General features: G+C 39.5%; 1 protein-coding gene across 2 annotated transcripts in view; it reads right to left on the bottom strand.

Moving 5' to 3' along the window:
• The window catches only part of FCHO2 (FCH and mu domain containing endocytic adaptor 2), a 107,284-nt gene extending 99,108 nt beyond the window's left edge, over positions 1-8,176 (bottom strand). Inside the window, exon 1 of one of the 2 annotated variants that reach the window (XM_045565609.1) lies at positions 8,028-8,176. In XM_045565609.1, the coding sequence (XP_045421565.1) occupies positions 8,028-8,060 (33 nt within the window). In that variant the 5' untranslated portion in view covers positions 8,061-8,176. The remainder of the gene's footprint in view (positions 1-8,027) is intronic. The other variant, XM_045565610.1, reaches the window with a different exon arrangement.
• Between the last annotated feature and the right edge of the window lie 5,637 nt (positions 8,177-13,813).

The raw sequence follows: 13,813 nt of genomic DNA, 5'->3' as shown, positions 1-13,813 counted from the left end.
ACTTTTATGTGCACTGGGAAAGCAAAAAAATTGTGTGACTCAATTTATTGTGGTGATCTGGAACCAAACCTACAACATCTTCAAGGTATGTCTGTATGTGTAAGATGTTTTTCTACAAGTAAACAGGATGTTCAGCCACAAGTTACAACCTCTTCTAGTCACCATTCTGTACTATATTTGTACAGTCGATCACCACTTATGCACAGGAGATACATTCCAAGACCCCCAGGCCAATGCCTGAAACTTCAGAGATGGTACAGAATCCTCTATATACTATGTTTTTTCAAAACGATAACCAAGACGGCTACTAAGTGACTAACAGGAGGGGAGCATATCCATAGATGCACTGGACAAAGGGATGATTCACATCCCAGGTGGGACAGTGAGAGATTTCTTCATGCTACTCAGAACGGTGTGCAATTTAAAACTTGTGAATTATTTCTGGAATTTTCCATTTAATATGAATATTATATTTTCAGATTACAGTTGACCTTGGGTAACTGAAACCAGGGAAAGAGAAGCTGTGGAGAAGGGGGGACTACTGTATGTTGGAATTTTCAGTCATGATCGCTAAAAGTATTCTGCAGAGCTATTGGCAAGATATTGCTAGAGCATGAAATAGTGATTAAAATATGTAAAATGGGCACTGCTCAGCAATCAGAACTATTTGATACAAGTACAAAAGTGACTGAATCATATTTATTGGCTGACTGAAGGAAAGAAAACATATTACATTTCAAAAAATTATTTTTCTCACCCCTCAGATATTCCTCTCTAATCTTTAAATTATAACTCACCTCTTCCACTTAGGTGAATCCTTAAAGGCCACCTAAATAGATATTACATGGGCTCAGTAAAAAACACAAAAGCAGCAGTGGTGAAATAATGTTTTATTTTGGTATCTTTTGAATTTTCTGTAATAGTCTATAAATGAAAATATTTTTCATTAGTTTCAAAATGAAAAAAATAAAACAGTGATTTCAGCTTTCTCAACTCTTCAATCTAGAAAGCTACTTTCTTAAACTGGCATCTTGTTCACATCAGTACTTACATCTCTAGTCCTAGTAATTCACAAGTGAAAAAAAAATAGAAGTAATCAAAGTGTCCAAAAGGCGAGTGGTTAAAAAAATTACAGCTTATCAATTCCACAGAAACCTATGCAGTCACCACCAAAAGTATTTCAAATACTTAATCACATGAGAAAAATGCTTGATGGTAAAATCATTTGAAAACATCAAGATACGGAACTATATGGTAGAACCCATCTTGAATGTTGTATTTCTAAAGAAAACCATAAGGATAGAGGGAGAGGCTACAGGTAATTTTTACTCTGTATTCTTCTGTATTTTGCCTATCACATAATGGTTGTAATTAGAAAGGTAAATTGTCTTCACTTGAGGCTGTTTTTTCAACCAACTGAAAACTCACACTTCTTGGTTTCAAGGCACCACCACCACCAATTTGCTTTACTTATATAATATTATATCTTCCTAATTTTTTCCCTAAGGTCAAGCAATCATGCTTGTCATATCTCCCATAACTTTTACTCCTGTAGTTCCATCACAGAGCATGACTATCTCACCTTCATCACACAGGTTAACACTTTCCAATTTCATCCTCTCTGGCTATTCCGGCAACATGCTCCAGCACCTTTACCAATACAGTAGATTTAATTATAGGTCTCAGTTTGTTGTTTTTGTTTCTCCCCACATCTGACCAATTTATGCTTATCTTTATGGACCAGATTGCTACTTAACTTCTTCCAAATCTAACATTCATTAATTTTTCCACACTAAGAAAATCGAAAGCCAAGTCTTTATTCCCTTTCCTTCGTAAGTCTTCATAGCACCATATTTCCATTTGGATTTCTTCCGGTACTTTGGTTAACTGTTCTAGAATTATGATAACAGGAAGGATAATCTCAGGAGATACCCCCATGACTCAAAAAACTACTTCCAAAGGGCTTATATTAGCCAAATGTGCAGGACAATTCAAAGCATAACTGTTCTATCCTTTTCTTAAATAATTTAAGTAGTTCTGAAAAGATTAGGGCATTTAGGATTTGGTGTGTAGAGCTAGAAAAGAATCCAGATATCAAAATTTTTATCCTTTCCAATGTCAATGTTCTCAAATCCTCCCCTGAACTGCACTTCTGCAGACTAAATCAATATCAGTTTTTCACTTCCAAATTTCTCCTATGTTTAAGGAAAAATACAAAACAAATCACACACACACCCCAAAAATATTCTAAAGGCCTCACAATAAAATTTAGTGTAATCTAAAATACTGTAATTTTATAATGTCTACCTGTCAAGTCTTCTTGAACCAAGTTAAGATGAATCTGTAGTCTACATTTTTTTATAAGCTTGGTGCAGTGAAAGCAATTTGGACATGGCTAACCTGCTAACAATTGTACAATAATGCCTTTTAATTTAGTGTATGTTATTTGCTCTTTTACATAGGTAACCTCTAGAAAACTAGATAATAAATTTAAAATGGTGATTGCCTTTTAGGAGATCTTGACTGGCAAAAAAGAGGGAGATTTTATACTGTCTTCTCTTTTGTATCTTTTGAATATTAAATCATATAAAACTTATGAATCTATTAATGTAAAAAATAAACATTATACATATATATAGTTTTGGTCTATCATCTGATGGGATCAGTCCTAAGTAGGTATCCCAAACCATATTTGGAAATATTATTAAAAAGTAACAAAAATATTATAACAAGTAACAATTCTGGGTTTCTATGGTCACCTCAAATAACTTTTTAAAGATACATATTCTTAAATTTTCATGTGCATAAATAGCCCCAAAGAATGTACATATATATGTGTGTGTTAGTCTCTCATCTAGGATACTAAATTTAGATTAGATAATCAAGCAAAAATATAATAATGTTTTCCATTCCAAAGTCCTATTAATAGCAATCCCAGATTTTCAAAATACATTTTAATCTTCCCAGCTTATCCATGTGATGATAGATCAAATTTTAGATATATAACCAAGTGCTCCAATTTAATCTAAAGTATGACAAAACCAATGAAATCAACAAATGAAATGAGACTTCTGTACAGGTTAAACAGTAAGAGAAATAAGGGAAAACTTCAGGATAAAAATACCTAAGATAATTGTTGTTTGTTCATTTTTGATGTGCTGACTAGAGGTAACCTCTGGAAAAGTCACCTAACTAAAAATATCAGTTCATTACAATGTGATATATACTAAAGAATACTATTTAGTGTCTTTGCATAAATGCTTCATATCTTATACAGATTGAAACTACTACGTAAAATTAGGTTTATAAGGTATTCAACTCAAGTGTTTTGCTTACTTATTTTTCCTCCTTTAAAAATTATTACCTATGAAATTCATTCCTTTAATATTTTTTTACTGCTGAATTAAACAATCTAGGTTTACATAAAAATATAAAGCTGTTTTAATTACTATGGTGTAACACTGTTATAGATAATCTCAAGAATATTATAAACTAGTACTCAACTTTTCCTTTGAAAAAGATGTAGAGATATACTTCACAATAATATTGGTCAATACCTTTTTAAAGTTATGTAATCTTTTGAAGAACTAACAATTGTTTTTTACATATTAAAGGCAATAGTGTGGATTTCTGCTATCAAAATTATTTTTGCTATCCAATTTTAATAGAAAAGAAAAACATTTTCAACTCGATTATCAATGGCACTATACTTTGCGGCAAAAACTGACTTATCAGCAACAAAACACCTTCTGTGTAGGAAGTTCTGAATACATTTTTTTCCTTGAAAGTACATCAAGTAAAGGAATTTTTAACTTAGCATATAGTTTTAATTGAGAAAAAACTATGCTTAAAAAAAAGGGATGTGCTGCTTTCAAAAGAGCTTGAAGAGAGTTTCAGTGCGTGATTCAAACTTTCTTTTAATAAAATGCCATAACAAAAAGGTTTGTCTTTATATGCTCCTATGTGGGGGAAAATAATTAATAGGTTGTTTGGTTAGAAGCCTAAAACTTCAAAGGTTCCCATTACCTCACTTTGGCAAGTACTTTTTTATTTATTTAACTGATGAAAATTGTACATATTTACCATGTACAACATGATGTTTTGCATTTTGACAAATTTTATTTCCTTTAAACAGTGCCACTTTAAACATTAAGGGGAAATAAAATTAATAAAATTTACGTATTTCAGGATCACTTATAAAATAATTCCTCCATGATCCTGAAATATGTATATTTTTAAGTTGTTTTAAACAGACAACTATCAAATTCTCAGAAGTTGGTTAGTTAGTTTTTAGACTTTCCTAGCTCATTCAGCCTCCTCTGGAGCTTTTAAAGCTCCAATTTAGAGCTTTCAGCCCCATTTCCAGGCTGAGAAATAAAATAAAATGCAGCCTATTGTACCATTTGTTCTCAATAGTGGAAGTGGAGGCAAAGACTGAAACATAAATTAGATTTGGGGTTCTACCTAGATTTCAGATATCCAAATTTATTCCCGTTCCTCTGCTAACAAAGACAAAGTAGGAGCACACAAAAATGTGTACAAAAATACTCCGAGAAACATTATTCGGAAGCATTATTCATAATAGGCTAAAACATGAAACAACGATATCCTCAAAGCTCAATAAACAGAACATGAAACATAACTTTAAAACGTTAAGATGCAATTTGGAATTAAGTTAGTAAACTTAAAAAACATTCATGCATCCAAAATATGCAAAACATTTATGAGAACCTCAAATTTTAAACGAGCTTTATAAAAGTGGGGGTTTTCTTGTTTTGTTTTGATTTTTTTGAGGTAGGGTCTTGCTTTGTTGTCCAATTGGAGTGCAATGCTGTGATCATAGCTTACTGTAACCTTGAACTCCCAGTCTCAAGCAATCCTCCTGCCTCAGCCTCCCAAATAGCTGGTACTATAGGCATGCGCCAACACACCCAGGTAATTTTTAAATTTTTTGTAGAGACTAGGTCTCACTATATTGGCTGGTCTCAAACTCCCAGCCTCAAGCAATCCTCCCACCTCAGCTTTCCAAAGTGCTGGGATTACAGGCATGAGCCATTGCACCAGGCCTTTAAAAAGTTTTTATAAACTGCCATTGTAAAACATAATGCCTACAACTGACAGGCTAATCCTAAAATTCATATGGAAACAGAAGGGACCCAGAATAGTCAAAATAATCCTGAAAAAGAAGAAAAAATCTGGAAGACTCACACTTCCTGATTCCAAACCAACTATACAAAGCTACAGTAATCTAAACAGTGTGGCACCGGCTGTCATAAGGCTAGACAATGGAACAGAATTGAAAAATCAGAAATAAACCCATACATCTCTGGTCAACTGACGTTCAACAATGGTGCCATAATGTAATGAGGAAAGAGGTTTTCCAACAAATGGTGCTGGGGCTGAGCACGGTGGCTCACACCTGTAATCCTAGCACTCTGGGAGGCTGAGGCGGAGGATCGCTCGAGGTCAGGAGTTCGAGATCAGCCTGAGCAAGAGCAAGACCCCGTCTCTACTAAAAAATAGAAAGAAATTAACCAGACAACTAAAAATATATAGAAAAAATTAGCCAGGCATGGTGGCGCATGCCTGTAGTCCCAGCTACTCGGGAGGCTGAGGCAGTAAGATTGCTTGAGCCCAAGAGTTTGAGTTTGCTGTGAGCTAGGCTGATGCCACCGCACTCTAGCCTGGGCAACGGAGTGACACTCTGTCTCAAAAAAACAAAAAACAAAACAAAACAAACAAACAAAAAACAAATGGTGCCAGGACAACTGGATATACATATGCAAAAGAATGAAGTCGTACCCCTTCCTTGCACACAAAAATTAACTTCAAAAGTATCATAGACCTAAACAGAAGAGCTAAAACTATTAAACTCTTGCAAGAAAACTTAGGAGTAAATCTTGGGTTAGGCAAAGGCTTCTTTGGTACAACAAAAGCACTAGTAATAGAAAAAATAGATAAGTTGGACTTCACCAAGACTTCATTAAAATTAAAAACTTCTGTGCTACTTAATAATGACACCATCAAGAAAGTGAAATGACAGCCCACAGAATTGGAGAAATATTTGCAAATCATACATCTGGTAAAAAATGTGTATCCAGAAGATAAAAATAACTCAATAATAAAAAGACAAATAGCCCAATTTAAAAATACGTATTGGATCTAAACAGACATTTCTCCAAAGAAAATATTAAAAGGGGCAATAAGCACGTGAAAAGATATTCAACATCATTAGCCATCAAAGAATGCAAAGCAAATCCACATTGAGATACTACTTCACATCCACCGATTGGAATATTATATTTTTTATAGTAAAAAGGACAGATAACAAGTGTTGGTGAGCATGTGGAAAAACTAGAAACCACAGGCATTGCTGGTGGGATCGTAAAATGCTGCAGCCGCTTTGAAAAGTCTGGCAGTTTCTCAAAATGTAAAACACAGAGCTACCATATGACCCAGCAATTCCATTCCCAAAAGAAATAAAAACATACGTTCACACAAAAACTTATACAAATGTTCATGGCAGTGTTATTCATAATAACCAAAAAGTGAAAACAACCAAATGCCCATCACTGATGAACGGATAGATAAGATATGGAATGGAATATTAGCTAGCCATAAAAAGGAATTGGTACTGATACGTGCCAAAGCATGGATAAACCTTGAGGAACATTATGCTAAGCGAAAGCAGCCAGTCACAATGGTCCCATTTATAGGATTATGTCCAGACTGGACAAATCTACAGAGGCAGAAAGTAGATCAGTCGCCTAGGGCTGGGGCAGAAAGTAAATGGGGAGTGACTGCTAAGGGGTACAGGGATCCTTTCTGGGACGATGAAATTGTTCTAAAATTGATTGTGGTGATGTTTGCACAACTCTATGAACATGTGAAAACCCCTGAATTGTACACTTTGAATGTATTATAAGGAATGTGAACTGTATCTCAATAAAGCTGTTAAGAAAAAAAAACTACCTAACATCTATAGGTTGCTTGTGGAAAACAAGAAGGTCAAGACAAATAACTACAAACTGATCTGATTACTAAGACATTTAGAATTAAGCATTCAAAATACACTGCTAACTGAAAGACACCTCCCTTTAAATATTTCTAAATCTCAACTAAAATGGGATTGCAGTACTTGCAACTGTCAGTACATAAAAATCGGATTCATCCAAGATACCTGAGTAAACACGTTACTTTCCTGTACATGGCTGAACTGTACTTCTCATTACAACAAACAATAACTACAGAAAAACACTCCACAGGGAGACTCAGAAATTCTCAAAGAAGAATCTAATACTAGGAAGAAGGGGTGTGGAAAGAATGAGGAAGGGCAAGGAGCAGCACGGAGGACTAGGGGGATGTCTCCGTGAATTTAAGCCCAAGGAGTTCAGTTACATTAAATTTAACTCTTTTAGGCTTTGTGAACAGGCCCAGAGGCAAAGTCCTGGGCGCAGACCCACAAGCCGAGCTGCGAGGCTGAGAGGAAGTGCTTATCCAGCCCAACCCTGCACGGGATTTCGTGTGGAAATGGTGGGGGCAGAGGGACTCAGATGGGGGCCGGCGGCGCGGGACGCCGGCGAGCCCCTCCGTCTGGCGCTCCCCAGCAGCGCGCAGCGGGAGGCGGCCGCGCCGCGGGCCCGTCCTCCGAGTCCGAGCCGCCGCGCACGCCCCGCGCGGAGAGCGCCTGGCGCCGCCGGTGGGGCTGGGTCCCGTCTCCCGCCCCATCCGGCGCTTTGTCCCAGCCCTGGCGGCCCGCGGCCCCTCAGCGGCCCCGCCGCGGGCTCCTGGGCCGCGCTGACAGCCCCCGCCGCCAGGAGGGCTGCGAGCCCGGGAGTCCGTATCGGCCAGAGACCGGTCGCCCGCCGGACTTGAGCCGGGCGGGACCCAGCAGGCGGCGGTCCGAGGACGCTCGCCCTGCCCGAAGAGCCGCCGCCGCCGCTGCCGCTCGAAGCGCACGCAGGCCGGGCTCAGGCGCCGAAAGCTCTGGACTCCGAAACTCACTATTTCTAACATCCTTCGCTTACCCAAAAATTCTCGACAAAATACGCCATGACCATCGTGCCGCCGCCGCGCCGGGTTCCGCGTCCGCGCCCGCCCGCCGCTGTGTAAACACTGCCCGGCCCCCACGGCGCCCCCGCCTTCGCCGCCGCCGCCGCCGCCTTCTTCCCAGAGACTGGCCCGCACCCTCCAGGGCGCATGCGCCACCTAGCGGCTGCCGCCGCGGGGCGAACACACTTAGACGCCACGGCCTCGGTGCGCGCATGCGCCCCGGGCCCCATTCCCGGGCTTTGGTTGTCCTCTCCGTAGCCCGGGCGGGGCTGGGTTGAGTATTCTCTTAGGAATGGTGGACAACCGGGTCCCTGAGGAGTCACCGGGGAGACTGTCCGCACCGTTTGCGGTGAGACGGACACTGGCGGAGGGCAGATCCCAGCGGCAGTGGAGTCGGCAGGCCGGCTGCCCACTCTCCTCCTTCACACAAGACTCGCTTCCCGGCCTTCGAGGATCTCGAACGGACCAAAGTCTGGGCAAGCTGGCATGGTGGAAACTTGGCCGCTGGCCATCCAGAGGAGGCTCTGAGAAACCTTTGGTCAACAGGGTGCCTTTCCTTTACAGGGAACTAAGAACCAAAACAAAACTTTCCGGGGCCGGAAAGGGAGGAAACGCCCAGTGTCGCCTGGGCGCCCTGGAAGCTGCGCGAGACCCAGGCTCCGAGTCCGGCCCCAGCCGCTGACCTCCAGCGCGCCCGGAGCAAACCAGCCGGACGGGCGGCCGCGGGCAGGAACGGGACCCGAAACCAACGGACTTCCCGACCCCGGCCTTAAAAAAAAAAGTCTTTTCCAGGACTTGTTGATAAAGTCCATGGTTCTCTTAGCAACTCATACATTTTGGAAAAAGAAACAAGTCTTAACACGCCTCGGCCTAATAGAGAAACTAAATCCGTTTCTCATGCCTTGCTTTCCAAAGGTTAAAAAAAAAAAGTTAAACTCTTGTAAAGGTCTGAAGTTCACTGTCATCAGGTCAGCTAGGTCTAAAATCCGCAGTTCTGGAAGTCAAGCCCTACAAATAGATTCAGTGTAGTTTTTTTTTTTTTTTTTTTTTTAGGCAGAGTCCCGCTCTGTCACCCGGGCTAGAGTGCCGTGGCGTCAGCCTAGCCCACAGCAACCTCAAACTCCTGAGGTCCAGCAATCCTTGTGCCTCAGCCTCCCAAGTAGCTGGGACTACAGGCATGTGCCACCATGCCCGGCTAATTTTTTCCATATATATTTTAGTTGGCCAGATAATTTCTTTCTATTTTTAGTAGAGACAGGGTCTCGCTCTTGCTCAGGTTGGTCTCCAACTCCTGACCTTGAGCGATCCTCCCACACGGCCTTCCAGAGTGCTGGGATTACAGGCGTGAGCCACTGCCCCCCGGCCCTCAAATCTTGTGACTTCAGACATAATGAACACTATAAAATAACACTGAGAGAAATTATTTTCATTCTCAAAAGCAAAAACTATGTGCCTTTCATGTGAATGAAACTGTAAAGTTCTTATTGAATAGGGAATAATTGGATAATGGTATTGTGGTCATATCTTTTTAAGAATATCTTTTAGAAATATATAGGATACAATGATAAGACATCTTGGATTTGCTCAAAAATCATTCATCTGTACTTTCCTGCAATGAGTACGGGTATAGATGAAACAAGATTGGCCATGAATTGATAATTGTTGCCGCTGGGTGATGGAAACATGGTTGTTCACTATACTAATTCTTTTTTATGCATATGTATTTAGCTATTTACTCTCTTTAAAAAGTCTTCATAACACTGTTATTTAAACCTAGTTTGGGAGAAAGTCAGATTTGTAATAGAAATATGCTACAGTTCTTTAAACCATCAATCTAGCTCAATTTTTCTTGATGATGAAAGAATTAAAAAAAAAAAAACTCAGCCATCTAGATCCCCTACAAATAAGCTTGTCATTAAATTCCTATTACCACTAAACACTACCCCACCCCCCTTAGATCTGGGCAAGAGAGACAGATCCCTATCCTGGACTCCATGCATTAAAGGACCTTAACATCACACACACACATTAATTTAATTAAAAATACATGGTGCTTCCACCACTAGTGCTGTGATACTGAACAGTGGCCCACACCATACATTCCCTTTCCCGTGAACAACACTATTCAGGACCCAGGGAAACTCTTCTTCATATCTCTTGCCTTATGCCCTCAAACAAAAGGTGGACTCCAAATGCAGTGAAAACGTGTAGGTAGTATGGCTGTCCATATCAGAGATAGACTGCTTTGGAGTTTGGGCAGAATTTGAGCGGTAGAAGTGCTTAGGTAAGAGAGAAGACAAATTAGTTAATTTGTCAGATACTTCATCTCATCTTGAATGCTCTAGATTCTTGCATAACAAAACACAGTATTGTTTCCCAGTAGTGTAAAGATTTTCCTTAGTGTTCCAATTTGTGGTTACAGCGCTAACAGTTTAGCATAGTATTCACAGTAGTTGCACATGATACATTGGCCTCCATTTGAACTCTTGCCTTTGGCCCCATAAAATTTAGGGCTACGTCTGGCACGAAGATAAATATTCTATGTATTTCAGGTATTTGCAAGGTTCATTAGGGCCAAAACACCATCTGCTGTAATTGCCTGGTATTTAAGGTGTGGAACTTTATAGTAAACAGTGATTAAGGTGACTAAATTTCAGACAAGATGGTGTTGTATAGGAAGAATGTGGGTGATATCAACCTCCTTCTGTCCTCTCAAGTGAGGTTTCCAGGGATGCACATGTGCTCTGGCAGAGCATAGATAAAGCCCTGAGTTGGTAGCTCACTCACGTGCCTTAAAATATTTGTGCCACCCATGCTTAGCCCTTGCTTATCCGAATAAAAACCGACATAGATAACAAGAGTGTACAACTCACTGCCTATAATACCTGTCACTTCGTAGTCACTCAGTAAATGTTCAGTGAAAGAATGAATGAATGATTAAGCCTATCATAGAAATGTCAAGGTGGGTTGATCTGAAGATAGTGAGTTATCTCAACTGATTGTTCACAGTCAGTTACAGATCAAACTCCTTGTTCTACTCTTTCCCTCCTTCTCACTACTGTACTTGACTAGTCTTTTAAAAAATTAAAGTAAAATCATTTTTAAAAAAGAAATATCAAGGTGGATGAGACCTTGGACATGTAGTAACTCCATTATTTTTTACTCATATTCTTTAATTGGTGCTAGATCCTAGAGCTTATAGAAAATGTTATTATTCAAGTTCTCTTTGCTTTAATTTCCTCACCTTAATATTTTCAAAAGAACGCTTTTGGGCTTGAGTACTTCTTAAAAGATAGAATACTTTTGTAATAAAAATAACAGAAAATTGAAATAATATTTAAGGTTGGCTGTAGCAGGAGATCTCCTGTTGGAAAGGGACCCTAAACAATTTGACCTTTCATTTTTGGGTGTCCCCACAGATTCATCTTTCTCTTAGAATCTCTCTCTAATTACACCTGCTGCCCACACGTTGGCTTCTAGGCATGCTGTTGATCCCCATTAAACTCTGGCCTGGCATATACATTATAGCTCAAAGATATGGACTGTTAAAACATAACTCGATAAATGGTAGCAAATAAGAGAGAGGACATTTATGCAAAATAACTTAAATCTAAATTCTCTGGTTTACAAACTATAGTTTATCTCCAAAATTCGAAGGCCCAATCTCTTAGGCAAGGCACCCAGAGCACTTCCCACTTTCCAATCCTTAGTTTGATCTCCTCCCATTTCTAATCCTGGGTTCACAGCACATGGCACATTAATCAACATTTAGTCATAAGAGCCATTTCCTCATAACTTCATTTAAAACTAGTTCCATATCAGAAGAGTTGAATATAAAGTAAAACACATTTTTCCATTTATTTTCAATATAATTTTGCAAAGGTACTCCCACTTGTTTCCAAGATGAGAGTGGCAGAGGAGATGATCCTAATACATCTCTCCTGTTCCGGCTAGTTTCTTCAAGGGACAGCATCCAGTGTCAGGTGCAGTAGCCCTTCTCTGCACTTATTCTGTACTCAGCAACAACAAGTGGCAAAACAACTAAGCTCCATTAAAAGGCAGAAGAGAAGCAGGGAGATCTCTAAAGTCTGGTATCCTTTTGTTTTTTCCTATTCCATAGTGCATATTAAAGCAAAAGCTTTATGCAAAGCAGGAAGAAAAGCAAAAGCTTGGCAGATGGTAGCCCTGCAGGCTGCTACCTAAGGGCCAAGAGGTAGAAACATGTCAATGGAACTGCAGAATGGAGGTAAACATCACTCTGCACACAACTTTCTTAGTTCAGAGCGGCTTGCCAGACACGCATTTCTTCTCTCCTGAGTGCACCTGGGATTGACTGTGTGCTCCCTGATGGGGTACCATCTCTTTCTCCAGAATGAGATGTACTTTCCCAGGGGCTCCCTTACCTTGCTGTTTTGTGGAAGAAGCACAAACACCTGACAGGATGTTCAGGGGTTTACATTGCTAGTGACGACAGGAAACCCAACAGGGGTTTCGCAAAATAAGAAAAGAGAAGTTACTAAATTACAGAAAGTCATAAAGATAATTATAATGTAAAAACACACAAAAATATTTGTCATTAATGTTAAGTGGAAAGGCAGAAGATGACATGGAAAATGTATTAAAATTACAAATATGTAAAAATATGTATGTAAATAGACATAAAAAAAGAAAGCATAGAAAAATGAAAAATGTGTATGTAGTAAGACTATGACAATTATTAAACATTTAAAATTTATTTTAATGTTATAGTACAATTTAAAGAGCAGTCCTTGTTCTCTGTTTTCATTCGAATATATAACAAGCCTTATCTTCTTTAATGTCTTTCATTAACGTCCTCCTCTTTCATTTATTCAGGCAGTAGACATTTATTGTGCAGTTTTTACCATGAAAAGACTGTCTCTGCTCTTAAGAAATTCACAATCTAATATAGACTCATGACAACGATGATAGAGATAATGACAATTATAACAATAATGTGCATAGCAGAGTGCATGGCACATAGCTGCCAACCAATAAACATCCGTTAAATGAATAAATTAATGTGCCACTGTTCTGGAAGGATAACCTCAAAAAATTCAATTTGTGCTGTTTATTCTTTCTTCCTCTTTCTTTCTTTTTTCTTTTTTTCTACAAGGAAAGTGGCAGGAAACTGCCCTGGATTTGCCAGGGGCATCCTCATTTATTTGGGGGTCCATGGAGTAGAGGAGTCCAGAGCAACTTCTGAAACTCAGTCCTTCTGGGACCAGCTAGTTCCTTAGGAGATGGCTGTTTATAGGAACTGGAAGAACAGAGCACTAGAAATTGTAATCATAGGAGCCCAACCAAGAGGAACCCTTGGCTGAGCTAAGAATGGAGGAAGTAGACTTGGTTTCCCTTGAAGAGCCATTGAAGCCTGGACATGGATCTGAGTCACTATTAGACCAGCACCTTCTACACACCTTGTAGCACTAGATTTCAGCAGTAGCACATTATACCAGTGGTCCCATTCATGTGTTTATTTAGTAAACATTAATTGAACATCTACAGTGAGTGGGCCCTCTTCGAGACATTGGAGATACAATGCTGAATGAGACAAATAATTTTGCTGCTCTCATGGCATTTGGTATAAGAAGACAGACCATAAGGATGTAAATAAATACCTTTTCAAGAGTGGTACATGCAGAGTATAATTGAGATGGAGGGTAGTAGGGAGAGAAGGCTTTTCTTTACCTAGAGTGGTCAAAAAGGCCTGTCTGAGGAAGTGACATTTGAGCAGACACTT

Source organism: Lemur catta, chromosome 12 (genome assembly GCF_020740605.2).
Source record: "Lemur catta isolate mLemCat1 chromosome 12, mLemCat1.pri, whole genome shotgun sequence".
Classification (NCBI taxonomy): Eukaryota; Metazoa; Chordata; class Mammalia; order Primates; family Lemuridae; genus Lemur; species Lemur catta.
The sequence above is the reverse complement of the archived record's forward strand: the minus strand, read 5'-3'. Positions and strand labels throughout refer to the sequence as shown.